The sequence below is a fragment of the Pongo abelii genome, chromosome 3, assembly GCF_028885655.2.
Source record: "Pongo abelii isolate AG06213 chromosome 3, NHGRI_mPonAbe1-v2.0_pri, whole genome shotgun sequence".
Classification (NCBI taxonomy): domain Eukaryota; kingdom Metazoa; phylum Chordata; class Mammalia; order Primates; family Hominidae; genus Pongo; species Pongo abelii.
This window is the reverse complement of record NC_071988.2, coordinates 144422056-144449794: the sequence shown is the minus strand read 5'-3', so window position 1 is coordinate 144449794 and position 27739 is coordinate 144422056. Positions and strand designations below refer to the sequence as shown.

At 38.0% G+C, this 27739-nt stretch overlaps 2 protein-coding genes across 2 annotated transcripts in view; one reads left to right on the top strand and one right to left on the bottom strand.

The window, feature by feature from the left end:
* The first annotated feature begins 327 nt into the window (after window positions 1–327).
* Window positions 328–26651, top strand: NUDT6 (nudix hydrolase 6). Its single transcript, NM_001132043.1, is given in 5 exon segments — window positions 328–582; window positions 5205–5408; window positions 10371–10426; window positions 21624–21678; window positions 26070–26651. Coding segments are annotated over 5 exon segments (951 nt in total). The 5' UTR covers window positions 328–344; the 3' UTR covers window positions 26468–26651.
* FGF2 (fibroblast growth factor 2) overlaps window positions 21073–27739 on the bottom strand; it is a 71189-nt gene continuing 64522 nt past the window's right edge. The window contains exon 3 of the mRNA XM_002815126.4: window positions 21073–27085. Coding sequence (XP_002815172.3) covers window positions 26900–27085 — 186 coding nt within the window. The 3' untranslated portion in view covers window positions 21073–26899. The remainder of the gene's footprint in view (window positions 27086–27739) is intronic.

Genomic DNA, 27739 nt, shown 5'->3' with positions numbered 1-27739 from the left:
CTGCCACTTAGATTGTAAATCCTGAAAAACAGGACGTTTTTGCATCTCCTCCCGGCTTCCCCATCCCTAAACCAACGTCTGTTGAATTAAACTACCAAACAAAATAAGTGGGTGTCGGTGGGGGAGGAGGTTTTCTCCGCTTAACTGGAGCGAGGCAAATTGCTGAGAAGGGCTGGTGGACCAATTCGCGGTCTCCTTGGCATAGCTCTGCGGAGTGGTAACACCAGCTCAACTCTGAGGGAATTGGTGGCACTATTCTAAAATGTACGGCCGCGATCTCCGCCTTGGAGCGCGGAGGGGTCATTTGGGCAACGTGGGCAACTGACAAATTAGGCGGCGTGGAGATGCGGCCGCCACTGAGCTTGGGCCGCTGGCAAGCGGTGCTTTCCCGGACCTACGGCCCCCGGCCTTCGGCGGGTTACCGCTGGGTCTCGGGCGCACAGGGTTACGTGCGGAATCCCCCAGTTGGAGCGTGCGATCTGCAGGGCGAGCTGGACAGATTCGGGGGCATCTCGGTGCGCCTGGCGCGGCTCGACGCGCTGGACCGCCTGGACGCTGCCGCCTTCCAGAAGGGATTGCAGGGCAAGTGCGCCTGGGACGAAGGGCTCCCGGGGCTCCAGAGCTTTTCTAATGAAATAACCGCGGCCCCCACTCCCGAGTCGCTCTGTGCACCACTGTCGAGCCCAGAGGGAAAGGGAGAAGGCACGCGAGACCCGGACCTGTTTTCTGGAGCATTCGTGCTTAGACCTTTTGCTGGGAGGTCTCTAAGGCGGTTGGGTGAAATGGTGAAGATCCCGGACTCTGGGATCTGCAACCCTGGTTGCTGGTCCGCTTTCTAGTGTGCGACATTCGGAAATTGCCGTAAACCACCGTTTCCTCTTCCATAGACCCCGGTAATAGGACCTCCTGGAATTACTGAGAGTTAATTTGGGTAATGCATATAAAGTGCACAGCACAGTGCCTGCCACGTATTTAAAGCTCAGTAGATGTCTGTTAATATTATATTATTACATTATTACTATCCTTTACCGAGCCTTGGTTCTGTCGGACACTTTTCCCAAGGAAAAAAACTCTTACATTCTAATACGAGGTGGTGGACTGAGTGGACCAAAGAGGCTTTTTTAAAAAAATTTTTAATTTTTGTGGATCCATAGTAGGTGTGTATGTTTATGGGGTATATGAGCTATTTTGATAGAGGTATAAACGTGTAGTAATTACATCAGGGTAAATGAGATATCACCACAAGCATTCAACCACAATCCAGTTACTCTTAGTTATTTTTAAATGTACAATTTTTTTTTTTTTTTGAGACCGAATATCATTCTGTCTCCCAGGCTGGAGTGCAGTGGTGGGATCAGGGTTCACTGCAGCCTCCAACCCTTGAGCTCAAGCAATCCTCCCACCTCAGCCTCCTGGGTAGCTAGGACTACAGGCGTGCATCTGGCTTTTTTCTATTTTTTCTAGAAACGGTGTCTCACTGTGTTGCCCAGGCTGGTCTCAGTCTCCTGGGCTCAACTGATTCTCCCGCCTTGGCCCCTCAAAGTGCTGGGATTACAGGCAGGAGCCACTGCACCCAGCCTGAATCTTTATTGAATATAGTCACCCTGTTGGGCTATCAAATACTAAACCACAGAGGTTCAGAGTGTCACATTTGTATACGAATTGGGTCAACAGCTGTCCCAGCAAGAACTGGAGTTTTTAGAATAACGCTTCTTTTATGATTAACCAGGGAGGGTGGTGGGTGGTTTCAGTCTTCAATAAGAAAACTTTTTACTGGCTTTGAACCTTGAGCCCAATGATAAGAAAGCTTGGATGGAGGAGCCTTCACTTTGGAAGAAGTCCTTGATTTAGTGGTGCAGCAGTTTTTCAAACGGCCTCTGAGGGTTTTATAATCTAATTGAAGGCATAGCATGCAAATTCAACTATGGAAAAATCTCTCACACTGGAAACTCGAAATAATCTTCATCCTATTGAAGAATATGGCAAGAAGCATATCTGTAAATATAATTGAGCTAGTTATTTCAATGTTTACTCATCCTCATTCCCAGACTTCTTACCTCTTCACATTATTTTCTCTCCTACTTGGTAGTAATTGCTGACAAGCCCGCTTAGACTGCAACAGTGTCACTAATAGGAGAATCAATCGTTTTATCTTCCAGTGTGTGGGTAGACACAGGTGTTGCACCCACTGATACTTATCAATGACCAAACAGGTGATCAAAGCACTACCCCAGTCAGCATGGCAAAGCAGAAAGCTGTTCGATTTGGAGGTGCACATTCTGGGTTTAAGTACCAGATTCTGCCATGTGCTTAGCCAGGCATTAGACAAATTGCCACTGAAAATATTTGCTTCTTACCTTGCTTTTTGTGAATAATGCCAGCTCTAATTACTGGATAGATGCGTTGATCAAAGATGAGACTAATTTGTAAACTTATGTACCAAATACTTGTTATTTTTTTTAATAAAACAAATTTTGTTGCACTTAATGGTAGATGTTTTAGGATCTTTATAAATAGTAATTAATCCTCCTAACAACCCTTTGAGGTAGATAGCATTATTATTCCCATTTTAAAGATGACAGTAGTGAGGCACAGAGAGAAAAAGTTACTTGCTCTGGCTCTACACCTGTCTTACTGCACTATGCTACCTGGAAGAACTCCTGCTGGTTCTGTTGTTATAATTGAACAAAACTAACTGAATGGTAGTGCCTATAAAGAGTGACTATTTACACATGAAGTCCACTATTCTTAGTCTTTATGGACTAAGAAGTCCATATTCTTAGTGGAATAAGAAGTCAACTATTCATATTCTTTTAGAACATGAACTATTGATGTTTTGTTACCAACAACTAAAGTTAGAGGGATAAACAGGCAATATGTCGTTAGCTTCACACATAACATATCTGCATCAGTAATGAAATAGCACTGGTTCTGGTCCCTGCTATGCCACTCACCAGCTATGTGACTTTAGGCAAGCCAGTCATTTCATTAGTACAAATTGAGCCCCGGTGCATAATGTAGGGTTACCCTGGAGGATTGCAAATGCATAGAATATTAAATAGGATTGGAAAAAATAGCTAATGGAAGAGATATCATTAGGTCATATGTAATAAGTCCTAATAAATTGTACAGACATAGTAGTCTTTAAATTCATATAATGGTGAGCTCATGAGCAGTGGTTAGGAAAGACTGGTCAAAGACGTGGAATATGAGCTGGACTTTGAAGGATAAATATTAGCAATGGGAATGGGAGGTGGGGGAAGAAAAAGCAATAAAGCTTATTAGGGAAAAGAAGAAAACAATTTAAAAATGATTCTAAGGTTTCAAGCATTGGTGCCAAAAATAAATAAGCTTATAAATGAAGCTAGTTTGGGGTGTAAGATTCAGTTTTGGCCAGGCGCGGTGGGTCACGCCTGTAATCCCAGCACTTTGGGAGGCCGAGGCGGGCGGATCACAAGGTCAAGATATCAAGACCATCCTGGCCAATATGGTGAAACCCCGTCTCTACTAAAAATACAAAAATTAGCTGGGCATGGTGGCACACACCTGTAATTCCAGCTACTTGGGAGGCTGAGACAGGAGAATCGCTTGAACCCAGGAAGCAGAGGTTGCAGTGAGCCGAGATTGCACCATTGCACTCCAACCTGGCGACAGAGCAAGACTCCGTCTCAACAACAACAACAACAACAAAAAAAAGATTCAGTTTTGAACACGCTTTGTGAAGTTTGAAGTGGTAACCTTCAGGACAGGAAATGTCTGGGAGCAACTGGAGAACAGAAAGTTTGGTGTTCAGTGAGGTCAGGGCTGGGCAGCCATCCTCATGTAGGTGTCAGCTGAAGCAGTGAGAGTGGATTCTCCAAGACAAAGAGTGTAGATATAAAACAGCAAGCAAATAGTATTGCTTTTAGAAAGTAGCCTTTTAATTTGATTGGAAGGATTGCCTGGGAAGGAGCACATGTGAAATGTATGGAGTGATAGAAATGTTCTATAATGTTAAAGTGTATTATCGGTATACACGTATGTCAAATCACATGAAATGTACACTTAAGATTTGTACATTTTACTTTATGTACTTTACCTCAATTTTTAAAAGATGTCATCAGACAAAGAGAGCAAGGTGAGAAGGACCTGATCCCATAACTCCACTGCATGCTAACTCAAATCAGGAAGTCTTTATTAAAGGCCCCGTGTGCCTGTTGCTGTGCTAGGCACACCAACTTTCAAAGAGGTAGAGAACATTGTCCTTAAAAGAGAGGAGCTTCCTGCAGAGCTAGGGAAAAGAGAAGGGAAAGTTAATTAACTATTATATAATCAACCCCCAAAGACAGACACACACGCTTTATAGGGTTATTATAAAGATTAAGTGAGATGATGGATGAAGAAAGTGATCTGAAAAGCTTTTCCAAAAACTCTAAAACTGAAGTATTTATTTCTTCACCCATAAACTTAAGGTAGTAATACCTTTCATGGTTGTGTACTTAATGAGATAATATATATAAAGTGCTTGGAACTTAGTAAGTTTCAAATAGATATTAGCATCTTTTTCCCCTGGCTCAATCTTAAGTAGTAAAGAGAATTTAAAGAAGGCAAAGATAGAAAACCTATAATTATATTCACCATGATATTATCTATAATAAGGAAAAATTAGAATTTTATTCCTATATGCTAGTAAAATGTGAAGTTTGATTTCTTCATATTTTTTATTTTCAAAATTTCTACAACCAGCATACATTATTTAAAAACAAAGTTTAACTACCTTGAAATTTATACATTAAAAACATTATAACAGAAATCCTAAAGGAAGAAAAAAATAGAGGTCCATAATTGTCATTAAGATTAAACCTAAGGATGTTAAAAGGAACAGCATTAAAATGGTATTTGATTCGGTTTAAATCCTTTTATTTGTCCACTCTAAAACTACAGAACATCTGTTATGTGCCAAGCATTGTCTTTGGTGGTATGGATATAAAGGTCAGTAGTGTAATGACTTTATTCTGAAGGAATTCAGTCTGATGGAAAAATCATATAAACAAGGTGGTTACTATAAAACATGGTACTTCCAGTGCCAGCGATGTGAACAAGACATTTGGGGACCTCTTTTGCTTAAAGATGGCTTCCTGGAGGAGGTGAAACCCTGAGGTGAGTTTTAATTTGTTCCACTCATCTCTTTGGAAATTATTTAGACTTTTTTCTTCTGCATTTAGCTGCAGTACAGCAATGGCAATCAGAAGGTAGAACAGCTGTATGGCTGCACATTCCTATCCTCCAAAGCCGATTTATTGCCCCTGCTGCTTCCCTGGGCTTCTACTTTCACCACGCAGAATCGGATTCATCAACGTTGACTCTGTGGCTGGGAGAAGGGCCCAGCAGATTACCAGGATATGCTTCACATCAAGTAGGAGTTGCAGGTCAGTTTCAAACTCATGATGGGCAGAATTAACTTTTTAGACGTTCACCCAATTTCTTGCTTGTTACAGCTAAGCAAATAGTTTATTCATGTGGAATGAGTTATTTGATTAAATGATTACGGTTGATCCACCCTATCTGCACAGGATGTGTTCCAAGACCCCCAGTGGGCACCTGTAACCGCAGATAGTACCAAATCCTATATATATATATATGTGTATATATTGGTACTTTGTGTGGATTTGGTACTATCTGTGGTATATATATATATACACCATGTTTTTTCCTATCACACATATTTATGATAAAGTTTAACTTATAAGTTAGGCACAGTAAGAGATTAACGATAACTAACAATAAATTAAACAGTTATAAAAGTATACTGTAATAAAAGTTATGTGAATGTGGTCTCTCTCAAAATATTGTTTTGTATTCACCCTTTTGTATTCATCTGCACGATGAGGTGAAGTGAGGTGAATGACAGGCATTATGACCTAAATGGAAAATTCCAGAAAAAAACTCTCAAGTTTTAAATTGCATGCTGTTCTGAGTAATGTGATGAAATCTCTCACTATCCTGCTCTGTCCCACCAGGCCATGAATCATCCCTATGTCCAGTGTATCCACGATCCATAGGCTACCTATCCATTAGTTACTTAGTAGCCTTCCCTGTTATCAGATCAGCTGTCCCAGTATCACAGTACTCGGATTCAAATAACCCTTATTTTCCTTATTAATGTCCCAAAGCACAAGAGTAGTGATGTAATACTTTGAGACTATGGTTGACCTTGTATAACTGAAATCACAGAAAGCAAAACTGGACAAGGGGGACTACAGTATCTATTACATAGTGCTTTTAAATAGGACTATTACATAGTGCTTTTAAATAGATGAAGTTTGCCTCAATCAGCAGACAGAAGCACAGAAAACAAGTTTAGTGCTTAGTTTTCCAAAGGATATGCTTGAATATATTTTACACATATAATTAAACTTCACTACTCAAATAGTAGCACTGAATTGGGATCAGGGAATAAATTTATTGTAGAGTAAAACATGTTAGCACTAATTATGTAAATTCGTAAAGTAAATGATAACTTTTATGTTGAATTTCAGGTAAAGCACACCAATTTTTCAATGATTTGAACATTACTTCTTAATAATATTTACATTATTGTGCCAAACAGTTGTTTAAAATAGTGTAATTTAAGTGTAGAGTAGAATTTTGAAGTGGCTGATCAGCTTCAGAGACATAAGAAGGTTGAGAGAAGACTTCCCTCAGAGTAAGACACAGATTCTCACATTGTAGATTGCATCAAAATCACCTGTAATCTTAAAACAGATTGCTGGGCCCTATCCCCAGAGTTTCTGATTCAGTAGGTCTGGGGTGGGACCTGAAAATTCAGGTATTTTCCTGGCTGTTTCTGTTTTTGCTGCTGCTGCTGCTGCTGCTGCTGCTGCTGCTGGTCTCAGTACTACCCTTTAAGGACCAGGGTTAAGAAAATTCTTAGATTTCCAGAAAAACTATAATAGTAAAGAATCCTTATGACCTTAATAAATGAAAGCAATGAAACATATTAGTTATTTAATTAATAATTTTATTTGCCTTTATATAATTTACAAGAGTTTTTAAGTAGTTTGCTTTTCAAGGCTTTTATAAAGGCTTTTCAAGGAATTGTTCAAGAATGCCTAATGATGTCTTCTCTGTCCCTGTCTTACTTCCCTGTAGCAAGTAGACATTCAGAAACTCTCCATTCAGCTCTATTTCAAAAGATTCTACTCAATAATTTAGTGACAGCCTCACACTTCAATGGAAAGTTATACAAATAATTATCATTCACGGTCACAGACTCTTAAGAGTTCCCAGTTATTACTACAGAATTGGTAATATATGCAAAAAGAGTATCCTATGAAGGACCTGTTGATAACTAAGTACTATATTGTATATTGTACATTATAGTTTAGGGTGTCAGAGCAGTTCAAAGAATAAGAGATGCAGAACTTGACCAATCTTGAACACTAACTAGGATTTGAAGCCACTGTTGGGGGTGTGGACAAGGTAATGAAGGAAATTGTTCTGGAAAGGTGCAGAGTTGTTTTTTGTTTTGCTTTTTTTTTTTTTTTTTTTTTTGAAGCAGGGTCTCACTTTGTCACCCAGGCTGGAATGCAGTGTCATGATCTGGGCTCATTCCGACCTCCACCTCTTTAGCTCAAGTGATCCTCCTGCCTTAGCCTCCCAAGTAGCTGGGACTACAGGCATGCGCCACCATGCCAGGCTAATTGTTGTATTTTTTGTAGAGATAGGGTTTCGTCATGTTGCCCAGGCTGGGGTGCAGAGTTTTTAGGTGGAAAGAAAAATAATTGGCATTTGTTATAAACTACTGAAGGCAGATGTGGCTGGAATAGCTTGAGCCATTGCTTTCTTTTGCTTTTCAAACTTAGCAAGCTTGTGTCTGACTCAGAGCCTTGACATCCACTGGCTCATCTTCCTGCCGCATGCTTCTCCAGAACGTTATCTAGTTCTTTATAGCCGAAGTTTCTGCTCAAGTGTCTCCTTCTCAGAAAATCTCCTGACCCTCCTGTCTAGAAGTGACTTCTCCTTGCACACTAGTGCCATCATTCCTTGTCCCTTTATCCAGCTCTATTTTTCTTTATAGCATTTATCACAGTCTGAAATTCTATTGTATCATGTATATATAATTAATTATATTGTATCACTAAATCTCTCCCACAATAATATAAACTCCATAAAGGCATATATTTTATCTGTCTTGGTCACCACGATATCCTCAAGCTAAAGACAGTGACTGGCATAAAGTAGATACTCAATTTTTTTTAATGAATGGGATGGAAATGTGAGTCTTCTGAGAGAGCAGTTTCAGTATTGTGGAGGGGCAGCATTGCACAGTGAGAAGAGTGTGCCTGCCTAGAATCCAGACAGACTGGCTGTCAGTCCCAGTTCTACCATTTAGAGCTATATAAAGCCAGACACTGATATCACTCACAGGATTATTGTGACTTATACCTGAGCTAATGTACATTGAAGCACAGTGCCTAATCACAATAATAATTTTTATGTTGTGACCAGCAGGGGTCGCTCAAATTGTGCTTTAGTGGTGCTGGTTTTATCTCTGATACTGTGCTCATGTTTACAGTGAATTCATTAGGGAGAAGTTCAATTTGAGTAACCACAAATTATTAAAATTTAAGAGTAAGTTTCCTTGGCATTTCTTTAGCATTCTACCTCTTATAAAGCCCAGTTAAATTATAGCTTACATTTTCTAATAGAAGCCAATGTTAATGTTAATTATATCTCACTTGGTGATTTTCCTTCCTGCTTTAAAATAGTCAAGTGTAGTGTTTTCATTTCAATGGCATTTCAATTACTTTTCCCCATGTTACACATATTTATTCCTTCTCTATATTCTATCTCTACATAGCATTTATCACTTTCTAATATTCTATATAATTTATTTTTTGTTTGTTTTGGTGCCTCCCCACACACATACCAGAATGTGAGCCCCATAAGGATAGGGAGTTTCATTTGTGTTGTTCACCACTGTATCTATAGCACCTAGAAAAGTGCCTGGCACATAGTAGGAGCTCAATTAATATGCATAGGATCTATATACATTGTATATAGAAACTCAGTTAATACTGAAAGCATGGACAAATATGTAGAAAGTATCTTTTAAAAAATGTCATCCCACATTATTTAAATATAAGTAATGTTTAAATCATAGCATCTAAAGGATCATAATAAAAATCACTAATATGTCATTTGTATTTTTGACCCAAGATTGCCCAAAGGGAAATATTTTTAAAAAGAAAGAGAGAATATGCAATGTGTATGATGAATGAATAAACAAAAAAAAGAACCAGAACTTAAAACATATATAAAACAAAGAACTCTTCCAAAGCAGTATATTAGTAGATTATAAAATTGTATATATACATAATAAGAAAATTTAATCGGCTTCAGAAAGGTCTTGAAATAAATATTGAGATATTTGAGACTTGGATCATCAGGGGGCACAGCCTGGGTTGTATGCATAGTGATTCAAGGAATAAAAATGAGAAGTCAATTCATTTATTCAATAAATATTGTAAGCACATCTGTTGTCTGAATGTTTGTTCGCCCTAAAATTCATATGTTGAAACCTGATCCCCAGTGTGATGGTATTAAGAGGTGGGGCCTTTGGGAGGTGACTAGAGCATGAGGGCAGAGCTCCCATGATGAGGCCCTTATGAAAGAGGCCCACAGGAGCTTGTTTGCCCCTTTCACTGTGTGAGGACAGGGCTAGAAGGCACCGTCTGTAAAGAATGAGCCCTTATCAGACACTGAATCTGCCAGCACCTTGATCTTGGACTTCCTAGCTTCTAGAACTGTGAGAAATAAGTTTATTGTTTATAAACTGCCCAGTCTATGGTTATTTTGTTATAGCAGCCCAAATGGACTAAGACAAGCACTTAGTGTCTTCATGGATGAGGTGGTACAGGTTGGCCATCCCCAATCTACAAATCAAAGATCCAAAATGCTGCAAAATCCAAAAGTGCTTGAGCACTGGTGTGATGCCACTAGTGGAAAATTCCATACCTGACCTCATGTGACAAGTCACAGTCAAAATGCAGTCAAAACTGTTTTCATGCACAATATTATTTAAAATATTGTATAAAATTGCCTTCAGGCTATGAGTATAAGGTATATATGAAACGTAAATGAATTTCATGTTTAAACTTGGGTCCTATCCCCAAGATAACTCATTATGTATATGAAAATATTCCAAAATCCAGAAAAATCTAACACTTCTGCTCTCAAACATTTTAGATAAGGAATACTCAACCTGTATTTGAACCAGGGCTTCAAGTATGGGTAGAATTTTGATCACCACAGATAGAGAGTGTAGGAGGAGATTCAGGTGAATGAAATTAATATTTCTCAATTATCTTTTCTTTTTCCCCCAATAGGAGCTGTATTTGATGAAAGTACTAGAAAAATACTGGTTGTACAAGATCGAAATAAAGTAAGCTGCTTCTGTTTTATAAATTGCTTCCTAAATGTTTATTTCTTTCTAGAGAAGAATAAAATATAGAAATTTTAATATGCCTAAGGGGTTACAGAAAGATATTTTAAAAATCATTTCTAAGCAGTTATGGATCACCTTAGATATTTATTTAAACCAAACTACTTACACAGACCTTGAAAATTTCCAGGTAACACTCAGTGTTACTATCTATTACTTTATGGCTAAAGGAAAATTATAAATGACTGTATTTAATTGGGAAGACAAGTCTGCTTTAATATATTATCAAGATATTCTTCCATTCATTCAGCATTCAATGAGTTTCTGCTCTGTGTCAGGTGCTGAGAATATAAAAAGCAGTAAGACAATATACCTTATGCCCTGTAGCTTACTATTTATTTGGAAAGACAGTCATACAATAGATGACAGCAATTAACTTTGCCTGAAGAAGTCCCCAAAGACTTCTCAAAGGAGGTGAAATTTAAACTAGGTCTTGAAGAATGAGTAGGAGCTTTCCAGGTGTAGAAGAAAAAAGATAAAAAAACAAACTGATAAATTTCGAATTGCTTGTACAAAGGCACAGAGCTCAGAAAGGGACTGACATAGTTTAGAAATAATGGTAAAAAGTTCATTGTGGCCCAGAGTATGGAGAGTGGTAAGATATTTGACTTGAGAGCTAGATTGGAAACAATGTGAAGAGGATTGGATACCAAGGTAAGGAGTCTAGGTGACTAGAAGCAACAAATATTTCCCAGAGAAGTACCGTGATTAGGGATCAGATGTTTTCATGCTCAGGAGTCAGAAGTAAAAGTGAAAAAGAATAATGATTTTGATACTTTCTGAGACTTCAGCAAATATTAGTGGACATAGTCAAACATTTGCTCCAACTGCTGTGAGTGGGGATAGTTGCAAGGTGCACCAAATCACCCATACCTTAGAGGTCTACAGACTACTGTTACCAGAAGGGGGTCCTGATCCAGACCCCAAGAGAGGGTTCTTGGATCTCACACAAGAAAGAATTCGGGTGAATCCATAAAGTGAAAGCAAGTTTATTAAGAAAGTAAAAGGGCCGGGCGCAGTGGCTCACGCCTGTAATCCCTGCACTTTGGGAGGCCGAGGTGGGCAGATCACGAGGTCAGGAGATGGAGACCATCCTGGCTAACACGTGAAACCCCGTCTCTACTAAAAATACAAAAAATTAGCCGGGTGTGGTGGCAGGTGCCTGTAGTTCCTGCCACTCAGGAAGCTGAGGCAGGAGAATGGCGTGAACCTGGGAGGTGGAGGCTGCAGTGAGCTGAGATCGCGCCACTGCACTCCAGCCTGGGTGACTGAGTGAGACTCCGTCTCAAAAAAAAAAAAAAAAGAAAGTAAAGGAATAGGCCAGGTGCAGTGGCTGGTGCCTGTAATCTCAGCACTTTGGCAGGCTGAGGCGGGTGGATCACTTGAGGCCAGGAGTTTGAGACCAGCCTGGCTAACATGGTGAAACCCCATCTGTACTTTAAAAAAACACAAAAATTAGCAGGGCATGGTGGCACATGCCTGTAATCCCAGCTACTCGGGAGGCTGAGGCAGGAGAATCGCTAGAACCCAGGAGGCAGAGGTTGCCGAAACCTGACATCATGCCACTGCCCTCCAGCCAGGGCGACAGAGTGAGACTCGTCTCAAAAAAAAAAAAAAGAAAAGAAAGTAAAGGAACAAACAATGGCTACTCCAGATGGAGAGCAGTGGCTTGGGCTTCTCCACTAAGGATACTTAGAGTTATTTCTTGATTATATGCTAAACATATAATCAAGGGTTGGCTTATTCATGAGTTTTCCAGGAAAGGGGCAGGCAATTCCTGGAACTGAGGATTCCTCCCCTTTTTAGACCAAATAGGGTAACTTCCTGATATTACCATGGCATTTGTCAACTGTCATGGTGGGAGTGTCATTTAGCATGCTAATGAACTATAATTAGCATATAATGAGCAGTAAGGATGACCAGAGGTCACTTTCATCCCCATCTTAGTTTTGGTGGGTTTTGGCTGGCTTCTTTACTGCAACCTGTTTTATCAGCAGGGTCTTTATGACCTGTATCTTGTGCGACCTCCTATCTCATCCTGTGACTTAGAATGCCTAACCTCCTGGTAATGCAGCCCAGCAATTCTCAGCCTTATTTTACCCAGCCTCTTTACAAGATGGGGTCACTCTGATTTAAACACCTCTGACAACTATACTTCTAAACACTTAATAGGGGCATCTCCTATCTTCTAGCACCCAGATGTCTTACTAGGACATCTAGAATACGTGACACTTCCTACTTTCCAGGTCCAGTCAGCATGCTGGCATCAATAGAGTTGGGTAGTGATAAGCCCTGGCATATAGTAACATAGCAGATACTAAGATTCTTACATATGGGGAGGAATGAGGTACAGATGGAAACAGAAGTATTGAGTTGTTTGGTAGCCATGGCACTTTAAGAGTACAGGGGGTAATAATAATTATATAGCTTTGGAGATGGCTAGCTTTTGTTAACTAGTTTAGATGCCTTGGCAAAATAAAAATGACAAGCTTAAGTCAGCCTGCCAATTCAAGGCACAATATGAAAACCCCAAGACCTCCATGGCACCATTTAAAGAGACCCCCATATTCTCCAGCCACAAAGGCAATATTGAAAATCAGGCCTAGATCCAACTGTAAGAATATCAGAGCTGCAAAGGAGACTGAATAGAGTTTGACAAGTATCCTATGTCAAAGCCAATCCCCTAACAGGAAAAGAGTGGGGATCCTGTGACCCTGAGTGAATGGACATAAGAATTTTGAATTTCAAATTCTCTTGAACCCTCTGAGCCAGTAGAAGCAGCACCCTTCTTCTGGCTACAGAAAACAGCCTCCCCTTGCCTGAGGGCTCTGCAAAAGATAGAGTATTTAATAATATTAGGACAGTGTACTTAAAATCAGAAATAGTCTGGAATATTCAGGATGGCAACCAGAACTGATGACCTCTTAGGAGTCGTCAGTGCACACGGAATCAGATGCACAAGAAATCCTTGTGCATCTTTACTGACTAGCCTGCAGTCTTAGCCTCCAAATATTTGTTAAAGGATTTGGAGAAACTGTGGAAGCCAGGAAACCATTTGTCAGAGGTGTGTTAGGCACTGAGTGACTTATCAGAGAATACCTGAATGAGAGATGACCTCTCGAAGTCCTAGTTCTGTCTGTGACTCATGGGTGGAAATGTGTGAATAGCACTCCTAAAATTTCCTATGTGGAAAAGACCACTTTTATGTTGGCAGAGGTAAAGTATAACAGCACATAGAGGGGTAAACAAATAATGGGACTGTCTCTGTGTACATGTATATACACAGGCCTACATATGAATGATCATCCTCATTCACCTTCAAATAACAAAAGATCCAAATGTAAAAAGAACCTACTGAGTAAAATATGCTATGATCTAAAAGCCTGGAAGATGCAACTTTAATGTTATAGTGTGACAAAACTACTGAGAAAATCAACTTAATGTAAGACATTAAGAAACTTGATTTTATTAATAATACCATTTAGCATATAGTGAATGTTTAACCTGTGCTTCACACTATCATATTGAGAGGTGAAGCCAGCTGGACTTCCTAGGTCGAGTGGGGACTTGGAGAACTTTTCTGTCTAGCTAGAAGATTGTAAATGCACCAATCAGCACTCTGTAAAATGGACCAATCACTGCTCTGTGAAATGGACCAATCAGCAGGATGTGGGTGGGGACAAATAAGGGAATAAAAGCTGGCCATTTCAGTCAGCCCCTAACCCGCTCGGGTCCCCTTCCACGGTGTGGAAGCTTTGTTCTTTGGCTCTGCATAAGAAATCTTGCTGCTGCTCACTCTTTGGGTCTGTGCCGACTCTAAGAGCTGTTAACACTCACCGCAAAGGTCCGCGGCTTCATTCTTGAAGTCAGCGAGACCAAGAACCCACTGGAAGGAACCAACTCCAGACACACTATGTGCTGTATATTAATTACCTACTTTAATCATCATAGCAACTTGTCCTAATTTCACAGACTGGGAAAGTCAACCAAAAAAGTTAAGTCATAAAGTAGGTGAGGAAGAGGCGAGGCACAGAGGCTCACGCCTGTAATCCCAGCACTTTGGGAGGCCGAGGCAGGCAGATCACGAGTTCAAGAGTTCAAGACCAGCCTGGCCAACATGGTAAAACCGCGTCTCTATAAAAATACAAAAATTAGGCGGGCATGGTGGTATGCACCTGTGATCCAAACTACTTGGAAGGCTGAGGCACGAGAATCGCTTGAACCTGGGAGACAGAGGTTGCAGTGAGCCAAGATCATGCCATTGCACTCCAGCCTAGCCAACAGAGCAAGACTCTGTCTTAAAAAAAAAAAAAAAAAAAAAAAGTAAGTGGGGAAGAAAGCTTTTCCTCTACCAACTTAGAACTGGGTGGAGGGGATGGTGCTCCAAATTAATTGACAACAGATAGATTTACAGGAGAAAAGTTTAAGAGTACTCTGTAAGGAATGGCTTGGCCAGGGGTAAGGGTTTATATACTGTATACTATATCATCTTAATATAAAAGGGGATAGAAGGGTATAGGGCTTCTAGTGAAAACATGCAGGCATAGTAGCTTCTGACAAAGTTTTGTTATGCAATTTCTCATCTAGGTGCTAATGGTCAGTCTCCTCCCTGGCTGAAAGCTTCCCCAACCCCCTCAATCCCCCACTCCTACTCAGGGGATTAATGGCAGCTTCATTCTCAGAAAGCTTTTCCTTTAGTCAGATAAGGGAAGCTCAGAAATGCTTCTTTCTGCATCTGCTGTATCTTAAATATCTTCAGTTTAGAGTCATCATTATGCCATTCTGGTGGGTTGTGGGTCCCTTCATGTGGGACCATGCACAGTTAAAACTCAAACCTAGTGCTGTTCAGCTAGTGCTGGTTTAACTGGACCCATATCTTTGAGAATGAGGCATCAGCTTGCTGGTGTCTCTTGGGAAGGGGATGCAAAATGAAGCTTCTCTTACAAATGTTAGGAAAACTTCAAACTGGATTCTGCTGATACTATGGGAAGGAACTGCTGCTGCTAGAGGGAAGCAGCCTTGAAGCAGTGATACTCACGGGAACCACCAGCACACAGAAAGCCCACAGTAAGGAGCTAGTCCCTTCCTCCTCCAGCCTTGCAGTCTATAATGGTGGAGCATAAAAGGGAGTCAGCTGGCAAAGCAGAAACTGGTTAGCAGAATCCCAGCTCCAGCATCACTAAGCAAGTACAGAAGGGTAGATTTGGAGCTGAGAGACAATAACAGCATCAACTTATTAAAAATGCAAATTCTCAGGCCCCACCCCAGATCCGTGGAATCTGACGCTCTAGAGGATAAAGCCCAGCAATTCTGTGTTTACAAGCCCTCCAGGTGATTCTGATGTAAAGTTTGAGAACCACTAAACTAGCACATTGAGCTTCCTGGCTCTGCTGATTTTCAAACCTGCCAATAATTGGTCCTTTAAGACCAAGAAAGTGATGCTTTTCAGAATGTAGTCATGCTCCCCCTACACTTTTAGGCAGTTGGTACTGGTAGGAGCTAAAGAAGTTCAAATTATGTAAGACAGTTTATTTGTGGATTAAGTAGGAATGATACTCCTAAGTAGGGTTTTGATTTTTTTAAGTTATAAACAGAGATCCAAGAGAGCAACAAAATATGAAAATTAAGAATTAACATATAGTTCAATGTTGTAATAAAAATAAGAGGAATAATTTAATTTCTGTAAATATTTGGTATTATGTATAGTTCAATATAACTGATAGCTATTAACAATATGTAATTTATATTTAATGTTTAATAAATTATATGTAGATTATATATACTTATTTACTTATTATAAATAACTAATTGGCATTCTTTTCAGATATCCAAGCCAGTTTCTCTCCTTTCTTTACGTACCTCACTCTCCCCAGGCGTTAATGTCAAGTGTTCTTTGCAGATGAAAATTTAACCCTCAACATCAGCATATGCACAAATTCAAACACATATCTAAATTGACATTTACATGTCCTTTCTCTTTCCCTACACACATATTCCAGTCCTTCATCCCTACCCCAATATTTTAAGTAATAAAAGACCTAACAGTGACTTGACCCCATAAACTGGGTGTTCAAGAGTTAAGGGTAGGGACCCATTAATTCATTCACTGAATATTACTGAGTTCTCATACATACTCTGCTGTATACACTGTTCTAAGCACTAGGTACACATCGGTGAACAAAGTAAAGTTTCTACGTAGGGAGCTTACATTCAAATGCATAAGATACAAATAATAAAACGAATGAATATTATATAAGGTGGAGATGTGTTATTAAGAAAAATACATGGTACACTAAGCACTAGGTATACATCAGTGAACGGATGTAGAGTTTCCACTTATGGAGTTAAGCAAAGTTTCTACATATGGAGCTTACATTCAAGTGTGTCAGATACAAATAATAAAATGAATAAATGTTATGTAAGGTAGAGATGTGTTATTAAGAAAAACACATGGTGCCAACATAAAAAGAATGACTGAGTTTGCCATGTACATTAACTTCGGTATGCCCAATATATATACATTAACTTCTTTATGCTTGCCATATACATTAACTTCTGTATGCCCAACACCTAACAAGCAATAAATTTCTATTAAATGAATGAACAAACTTATGAGACATCTGTGGTAGCTTCTATCTCATTGGTAACAGTGATAATATTGTATCTAGTGAGATTCATCTAAATACAGTAGGTCTGAATTATAAAAGGCGATAGGATTATTAAAGACTAGAACAATGAAAAATAAAAGATAACCAAATTTCTGGCATCTGACCAAGTTGGAGTAAAGACAGAACAAGAGGGTCACATATATATGAGAACCAAAGGGAAAAGGCTAGCAGGTCTGTGCCCTTGCTCTGGGTTATTGAGATATGGCTGAAAAAAATTAGTAGTCTTTTAAGGGTTGTGTTTATACAAACTTCTGATTAGGATTTCAGTAGCCGTGCCTAGGGAAGGTCTTAAAATGAATCCTCTGCTTAGGAAAGCAGATGTCTGTGGAACGGGGAAAACAGAAAAAGAATCAGAAAATGAATAATTCCTTTCACCCATTCTAGAAACCCTAAAATAAACTTGAGTTTATCTTCAGGATAAGTTTTCAAAGAAATAGTGGTTTTAAACTTGAACATGCTTTAACAGAGAAAGCATCTTACATTCTGTTAATATCTCTAAAAAATGCATCAGAAAATTTACCCTTTCTTAGTAGCCAAAATGATTATTTCTTGGGCTAGCAATTTCTAACAGTGGGGAAGGAAGGATTGCAGAGTGATAAATGAGACCACCCTTACATCATCCACACTGTCTTCTGTTTTCCATTTACTGCTACACACACACAAAGAACATCAGACTTGTAATTGGCAAATGTATAGGAAAATTGTCATACCATTCACCATTCCAAAATATGATGGAACTACTCTAAATATGGTTTAAAATAACATATTTTTGTAAGTTAAAAGGATACTATACCTTTTGTAGTATGTGAAAATCAGATATGCTTTAATATGGTTAAAATCACATATTTTTATAAGTTAAAAGGATACTATACCTTCTGTAGTATGTGAAAATCAGATATGCTTAAAGGAACTAGACCTCACCAACTCAAAGCAGGGAGGGGTCATATATGTGCATGTTGAGTGGCACCCAACAAAGCAGCTAAGCACAAGAGCATTTTAGAATATTTCTTTCACAAGAGAGTGGAAAGTTCCTTTTTCTAAGATTAGGAAAAAAAAGGATCATGGAATTTTACACTTGAGGCATAGAGATATCATCTTCTTTTATAGGAAGGGAGAACAAAGATGAAAAACATAATCTCATAGGCTACATTTTCAAAACCGATCCTCAGTAATTTTTTCGCCATAAAACAATATACTAGAAAGAAAGAATAATAAAAGATCACTAGCTAAGAAATAAATTCCATGCCAATCAGAACATTCTAGATGGGGAACTCACAAGCAACAGATAGATACAAAGACATTTGGCACTAAACTGTAGTCCACATTTGTGAGCCCTGGAAAAGTGTAAGTCTAAGACACAGAATCTAATTGGATTTACATAGAATGTTCCAATTAGGTCCAAGGAAGAGATTAAAAGGTATATGAAAAAGCAGTGGACAGTCACTAAGGATTAGTGAGAAAATATCAAATCGACTTTTACAATTTCTTGAAAGATGGTTAGAACCAGCCTGCCTGGATTTTAACACTGAGTTTATCATATACTAGGTGTGTGACCCCAGTCAAGTGTTTTTATGCCCTCAGTTTCATCACCTCTAAAATGGGAACAAATTATAGCCTCTCATGGGAGTATTGTGAAGTTTAAATGTGCATAATTCTTACACAAATATTTAGCATAGCATAGGAGATTGTGGTGGGAAATAGGGTGGTGGGAAAAATTGTAGAAAGATACAAACCTTCTTGGAAGGCTGGAAGGTTTACAAAAGCTTCGGAAAAGGATTGCCGAAGGAAAAGAAGGAAGTTTAAATATGCATAATTCTTATACAAATATTTAGCATAGTGTAGGAGATTTGGTCAGGGTGGTGGGAAAATTTGTAGAAAGATGCAAACCTTCTTGGAAGGCTGGAAGGTTTACAAAAGCTTCAGAAAAGGATTTGGCTGAAGGCAGCCAGATTCTCTTATCTGATGCCTGAAAGCTTAGTTTAGGTAACATGGGGATGTAAAGACACTGATCTAGGTAAGTTAACTGTTGGCGCACAGGACTGCTCTCTCTGGGGCAGTGGTGGTGGGGGTGGCGGGGGGTGAGGGGGCATGACCATGTTAATTACCCACAACTGTGTTGACTCAAGGCCTTTGTCATTAAATCTGTACTGAATAAATGCCCACAGCACTGGCTTGTCAGGGCCGTGGCTACTGCAACTCTTCCTATGAGTGGCCCTGTCCCCAGCCTGCTCTTTCATTGGATATCTGTGATCTGTGCCTGAGTGCATTTTTTCATCCGTCATTCAGTCAGAGTCTGTGGGTCAGACCTGGCATAGCATCTGGGGTCTCACTCTGTTGCCCAGGCTGGAGTGTGGTGGCACAATAACTCACTGCAGCCTTGAACTCCAAGGCTCAAGTGATCTTCCTGTCTCAGTCTCCCAAAGCGCTGGGATTACAGATGTGAGGCACTGTGCCCAGCATTAGTATTTTAATGTTGTTGTTATATTGCTAAACACAGCTAATGGGAATTGTTTGATATAAAGAAAAAAAAGTGGGAAGACATGCTCATCTCACTACTGATCATATCTAGGACATTAACTAGATTTTTCACAAACCACATAGCTTAGGCCTGTCTACTACTTAAGACTACACTCAGGCTCAAGCTTTTTTAGGGGAGAAGCAAGCATTTTAAAAACCTAAGTGGTGCCATAAAATGTCACAAAATACTTACCAGCATAAACATATACCTAATATTTCCATATAAAAGGTTTATGAAAGTCAAAATCAAATTTGTGTGAGCTGTTTTCAATCCTTATGTCTAGCATTTCCCCCTTCTAATAAGTTCATCTCCAGATTTAATTAACAATCAATCTCTAATCATTTATGGTCAAAGATTTTTAAAGTTGACTTTTATTCTTTTTGGGAAACATTTGTCTGCTCCATTATAACTTTTCTTTTGTTAGAAACAGAACTTACAGGCTGGTTATGGTAGCTCACGCCTGTAACCCCAGCACTTTGGGAAGCCCAGGTGGGAGGACTGCCTGACCCTCAGGAGTTCAAGACCAGCCTGGGCAACATGGTGAAACCTCATCTCTAAAAAAAAAAAAAAAAAAAAAATTAGGTGTGGTGGTGCACACCTGTAGTCCCAACTACTCAGGAAGCTGAGGTGGGAGGATCACCTGAGCCCAGGCAGGTCAAGACTGCAGTGAGCTCTGATGGTGCCACTGCACTCCAGGCTGGCCAGCAGAATGAGACCCTGTCTCAAAAAGTAAATGGAATTTACGGTGGTAAAGTTCAACATCTTGTCAGACAAAGACTGCATAGTTTCTAGAGAAATAAACCTTCTGGGAATATTTCCAAAAGGAATCTAGAAGACAGTGCATTGATATAGAGGTATATTTACAGATATATTTCTACATTAATAAAGTAAAGCATAATATCCTTTATAAATTAATGTCAAGCCTAGCCCAGACACTGAAAGCCTGAATTCTGTACCCACATAATCAACAGTCTATGGAAACTCTGGGAACCATGCCACTGGTCTCCAACCTAGCATAGTTGAGAAATGACACATCCTTTTAAGAAGCATTCATCCAGGAAATGAGTGTGTCACAAAGCAAACCAGTAAAAGGTCCATAACTTATTTTATGAATGAAGAGTATAGGGTACTAGCCAAAGGTACAGCTCCCTTATGAGTATGTTATAATTTCTCATTCTTTTCTTTTATCATGTGATGGACAGATAGAACTCTAACAGGAAAAAAAAAAGTAATCATGTCAGCCATAAGAATATTGTCCATGTCATCTCATAATTGTTTTTAATCCATTTTTCTATATTTATCCCTATTCCAAGATCAGATCTTTCCACCTGCCCCTCCCCGGCAAAAAAAAAGAAAAAAGAATTCATAGACAAGAAGACACAAAGAAATGGGAGACAAGAAAACACAAACTGATCAATTTTATTCATACTACTCATGAAAAGCAATTACATTTTTACATAAAATCATTAACACATACAATAGAAATAAGAGTAATACATCTGATTAGAAATACAATATAGGAAATAGATTTTAAAATAGCATATTTTAGTGATGAAATTTATACTGTATTTTCTACTTATTTATAGCAGCATCTGTAAGATTCTTCTATCTGTTCATAGTTAACTAGCAGCAAAATATTTTAAATTACAGAAATTCAGTAGATGTTTCCCTCCGATGTTTCATTCATACACGCGAATGTATCACGTTAACCAAACAAAACCACTTATATTTCCTGAAGAGAAAAGGTGGGAAAAGATTTCATCAGTTACCAGCTCCCCCAAAAAAAGAAGAAACGAGGGAGAAAGGATGGAAGCTAGAAAAATTTTGCATGCAATTACTAAAAAATATATTCTCAACCACTTTGACCAATTATAGGTTGATTTTGTGAAATCTACATATGTATGTGTTAGTGAAAGTTATGTTAACTTTATTTTCTGACTTTATACTGCAGTTGAAAAATATGTGGAAGTTTCCAGGAGGCCTGTCAGAGCCTGAAGAAGATATTGGTGTGTATCTTCCGTATTTTTAATTGGCTTGAAAATGTTGAGAAAATTAATGTGTTCACTTTCTTGCTTTATAGCTAAGAATAAAAAGTTAAATTTTCTAATTTGTTCAGACTGGGTCTGAACATTTCAGAAATTACCTCAGAGCTGATATAATTAGCAGCATAATTTCTAATATTACAGTTTATTCCATTAGTAGAAATAATATCATTAGGAACATACCACCTATTCTTCTGTTTATGACTGCTTCTGGATTAATCTGTCTGAAAAGGAGAAGCTTTGGATATACATCAGTAAAGTTTAGGATTAAAGGTTATTTTGGATATGACTAATATTGTTGTTGGAATTAAACTATGAGAAAACAAATTCCTGACCATTCCATCACAGAGGATGAATAGTAGCCTTTAAATGAACTCTGAAATAAATATAATAAAGTCAGTTATAAAGCAGTGATGATATAATTCTTCACTTTATGAAAATTGTATCTACTATTTATTTTTAATAGTCAGGAAGTCAAAACATAGTAAAATGTCATATACGAAAGTCTCAACTGAGAAATAATCCCCTAACACAACTTACTGAGCTCAGTATTTAAGACAAGGAAATATAAAATAAGCTAAGAATTATTTATGTCACTGATTTACAGGAAATCGAAAAATAGAAACCAAATTTTCCTACCTATTCCTTAAACTATTGGATCAAATTCAATGTGTATCACAACAAATTAATGTATTTGTTTGATACCAATATTAGTTCTCCATGACCTTTTCCTTAATATGCATGTCCCCTATTCTATTTAGCCAACAATGATATTAAGGCAGTTTTCTAAATTGTCTTTAAATATTTTATTTAAAAATGTCCATGTACTTAAAGCTTGATTTTTAAAACTTTTACACAAATCAAAATACCATACATACATTATATAGCCAACACCTAACAATCCATCAGAAAATGGATTGCATTAAGATATATCTCTAGCCAATCTTGGTTTCAGGTACTTATTGACCTTTTGCTTAGTTTATGCTTACTCTTCTGTTGATATAAAAGATGATTTTGTAGTGGTGCGAATGCTGAAAGAGGCCATTTGTTCTACAGCCTAATTCTCTCACACTATCCACTGGTGCCACGTGAGAGCTGAGCATGTGAGCTAATTAAGCTTATGTTTTGCATCCTTACCCAATCTATATTGGGCAAAAAGCAGTCTGCAGGTTTGCAAGGCTTCCTCTCTCCTGCATCTTGCCTTTTCAAATGAATTGATTTTTTTCATGTGAACTCTTATGGGTCCTCTGAATTTCAGCTGTACTTATTTGTAGATGTAATTGAAGAAACACATATTTCCAAGCCAAATACATATAATTTCAGGCCTAAGTATACTCCAGAATCCTTCTTAAAGTCCAGATAATTAAAAATTCACTACCTTTTTTTTCTTTAAAAAAAAAAGTGTTTGTGGTTGTCACAACAACTCACCTATCCAGAGATCATATATGCCTCAGTCATGTGGAATTAAGAAGAAAAAAACTGCAGCTGGCATTAGCCATACTTCCTAAGCTTAGTATAAATTAAAGCTTTGCCTTAAAATTCATAAAACTCTGAAAGCAGCTAGAAATGAAAACTGACAGTAGAGGTCTGAAAGACTATGTCTATATGAAGGCATTTCTAACTCAACATAAAACAAAAGATATTCTTAATGATGAAGCTGAATCATCTAAGAATTACTGAAATTATTTAAACTCTGTATTTAGGAAAACATGCAATGTACTTTAGGAATACTGCCATGACAAACAGTTAAACATTTCTATTGGCTCAAACAGTAAACTCTAGTTAACTGGGAAACACATTTGTTTGAACTCCTTCATTCTTTCATAATACTAGGTAAATGAAGAATTGTTATCCATAGTGTTTTTTAAAAATCAAGAGGGTCATATAGAAAATAGAATGCAATCCTCAAGGCTTTTGTATAAAATAATACCCTAAGAGTATAAAGGTATCCACAAGATTAAAATTGACAAACTGCCTTCCTAAAAAATCGTATTACCACTGGCAGGAAGAGTATCTCCTGCATTAGCCAGAGAATTATAAAGCAGCTGAGCCTTATCAGAGATCATCAGTGCACTAGAGTCAGAGGGAAACACCAGGAAAACCCACATTCTGCAGATTATTTCCCATTATATTTTATTTCAATCTAATTCTATTATTAAATATAACAAAATAGAAATTAACAAATATAAACTCCATTTCATTATTGTCCTGTAACTAAACAAAACAACATATTTAAACATATCTCTTCATCAGCAAAAATAAAAACAAAACCTCTTAGTTTTTCCTATGTTCTTCAAACCTATAAAACAGCAAATGTTATTTCAGTTTAGCTTACAGTATATTAAAATAATAAAAAATACAACAGAATAAAGCACACTATCTTGATTAAAAATTTCAATTCATCTTGAAATCCTTGGGGAAGAAATATCTAACTTGAGGTGGAAGGGTCTCCCGCATACTCTGGAGACAAAAGCACTTATTTGCCCATTCAATTTTCAGTCAGTTAGTGATTCAAGTTAAACTGATCAAAACTACTCAGGCAGTGCTGATTTTCAGTCAGCTGCTATGGTGACTGCTGAGCAGGGCAGATTTGCTCACTTCCCCCATCCGGTGCTTCCACGACATAGAAACAGCATAGATCATGAGCTACATGCTGAACTTTTGATTAGTGGTACTAAGAGCTAAATAGGATCCCCATAATTTATTTTCAAACATAAAGAATAAAAATGGACATTTAAACAAGTTAGGAGATGTTATATCAAATTTAAGACTAGTGCTACTATCTTTAATAATAAATTTAATAACAAACATGTATTTCCCCATAATTATTTTTCAAAGCATAATGAATAAAAATGGACATTTAAACATGTTAGGGGATATTTTATACAATTTAAGACAGTGCTACCATCTTAAATAATAAATTTAATAACAAATGTATTGCATGTCAGAGTAAAAATTACTTTTCTTATTAAGGAAAATTTCTCTGTTTTTGAGACAAAGCCTCACTCTGTTGCCGAGGCTGGAGTGCAGTGGCACGATTATGGCTCACTGCAACCTTGGCCTCTCAGCCTCAAGTGATCAACCTCCCACCGCAGCCTCCCAAGTAGCTGAGACCACATGTACACGCCACCATGCCTGGCTAATTTTTGTGTTTTTTTGTAGAGATGGCGTTTCACCAGGTTGGTCTTGAACTCCTGGGCTCAAGCAATCCTCCTGCTTTGGCCTCCCAAAGTGCAGGGAATATAGGCATGAGCCACTGCACCCGGCCTAGATTTTTCTTTTATGCTTTCAGTTATTTCTAACCATGTTTATCCTATGGGCAAATCTCAATTGTAAGGGAAGTCAGCATGTAATTGAAAAATGGCAGATAAATGCCTTATGTTTTAAAACATTATACTCTTTCTATGCATCTTTCCATAGCTATTAGAGGGAAAAAAACAAGAGCATATCCAGGGGATTGGTAAGACAGTCTATGGTAAGACAGTCTACAGTCAGAGCACATGGTAATTGAGACATGTTTCTGTGACTTCCTCTTCTTTGCATGTTTTTCACCAGTAGGATTACTGCAAGGCCAAATATCATTTACTATTTGACAAACAAGAAAAATGGAGGCAAAACGAGTATTGGAACAAAAATCTTTGTCTGTGACAATTGTGAAGCTTTCCAGCAAAGTGGTAGAGGAAGGCAGCTTTTTAAAGGGCTTCTCCTAAATACCTTGGGAGACAATGACAGAGCATCACAAAATTAGAGGAAGCCCAGTTAGAGGGACCATCTGGATGTGTAGAAAAAGCAGCCACAAAAATATGTTAATGGCAATAAAAATCCTGCCACACAAATTTGCATTTAATTGAAAAATCAACCTTATAAAATGTGACAACCTTTGTTGAATTATAGAATTATTCATATTCCAAGTTTCTAGAAAACTGATGAAACACCTCCAGCATTTCGGTGTTGAAGAAATGAATCTAAGTTCTTTGGAATCTTATCTCAAGAAACAAAGGAACTGCAGCCATGCAAAATGTTTTAACTTTTCAATCTATATTTTTACCTTTTGGGAAACAGAGCAGCAAGAAGTTAAAAAGAGCTGACCCCAAAAATGTACAGGTAGATAAGCCTCCAAGTAGCAGCCAAAGAAATATTCAGCATTTCAAAAGCTTCTTGAATTTACAGTGGTATGAAAATATTTTGGGATTTCTTGATATCCACAAGGCAAAGAATTTGTATTGAAAACTTTACTTTGTTAGGGTAATGTTTTGAGCCTTTATTACATAATGCTATTTTAACTGAAAATCTTTGATGATACAGTTTCTAAAAGTGTAATTATTATTGATTTGTACATCTCCTTTTTTATGTAGGAGACACAGCGGTTCGAGAAGTTTTTGAAGAGACTGGTATAAAATCAGAATTCAGGTCCCTCCTGAGTATTCGGCAACAGCACACAAATCCTGGAGCTTTTGGGAAGTCAGATATGTATATCATCTGCCGCCTAAAGCCATATTCATTCACCATAAATTTTTGCCAGCATGAATGCTTAAGATGTGAGTGGATGGATCTCAATGACCTGGCGAAGACTGAAAATACAACTCCCATCACCAGCAGAGTTGCTAGGCTGCTGCTGTATGGGTACAGAGAAGGGTTTGACAAAATTGACCTGACTGTGGAAGAACTTCCAGCAGTTCACACAGGCCTGTTTTATAAACTCTATCACAAGGAACTGCCAGAGAATTATAAAACTATGAAAGGAATTGATTAAATTCACATTTATATGTTTAGAAACATGTAGACTAACGAATGACATAAGAAATAGTGGACATTTTGGATTGATTAAATATCTGACTGTGATTTTCTAATGTATATGATTTCCATGAAGAAATTTTGTTTCTAAACATGCACATTTTAAAAGCCTCTTTTCAAATAAAGCAAATGCATGAAAAAGATCATTGCTCTAGGTAAGCCTTCACTGGGTAACAGCAGATGCAATATAAAAGGGAGAGTATACATTTTACAACTTTTGTTAGTTTTCTTTACTGGGACAATGGTTACATATTTTACTACTGGATAAAAAGTTGTTTGACCAATTATCCAAACTGAGCTATACACATTTATTTTCTTTTACTCTCATTAACAAATTTCTAAAATATACTTCCTCTTTCATGTGAAATGAGATTAGATGTGGCCATTAAAATCAGCTCTTAGCAGACATTGGAAGAAAAAGTATAGCTTTCTGCCCAGGTCCTGTTTTGGATCCAAGTTTATACTGCCCAGTTCGTTTCAGTGCCACATACCAACTGGTGTATTTCCTTGACCGGTAAGTATTGTAGTTATTAGATTCCAATCGTTCAAAAAAGAAACACTCATCCGTAACACATTTCTGAAAAATAAAGGAAGAATTACTCATTATTATTATTATTATTATTCTTACACTTTTCATATTAAATATTTATGATAGTATAATGCCTATTCTGCTCAACCAGCAGCAGTGATGTTGGGTTCAGCAGGGCAATCAAACTAACAAGATTCAATGGGCCAAAATGTGACACAGACTAGTTCTGAAGAAGGATGTAGGCCAGGAACACAGCATGTCAGCAGGACAGCATCAAGTATGTCTCTTCAGTAGGAATTCAGAGACAATTCTCCAGCTCCAAAACAGACAGGTCAGGTGTTAAACACAAGGAGGGACATACCCAGTAAGAAGAAATATGCTATGGGAAGCCCAAAGCTATAGCTTCCAGCAGTATTTATGATCCATCCACACTCCTCCCAGTCCCAAGGCAGGTTACCAATCAGGGATCATTTTTACTTTTATCAGAAGCAGTAGTAGAAGGCTAACCCACTGTAATCTTTCCATACAGAAGAAGGAGGTTAATACTTACAAGAAGAATTAATTCCCCAAATTTTAACAAAAAGTTTTAAGTGGCTAATGTTTTTTAAGGCATAATAATGAATAGTTTATTGTACAGAAAATAGCTATTGGTATATAATGCCAAAAATAATATTGGAACATTATATTACATATGATTAACAA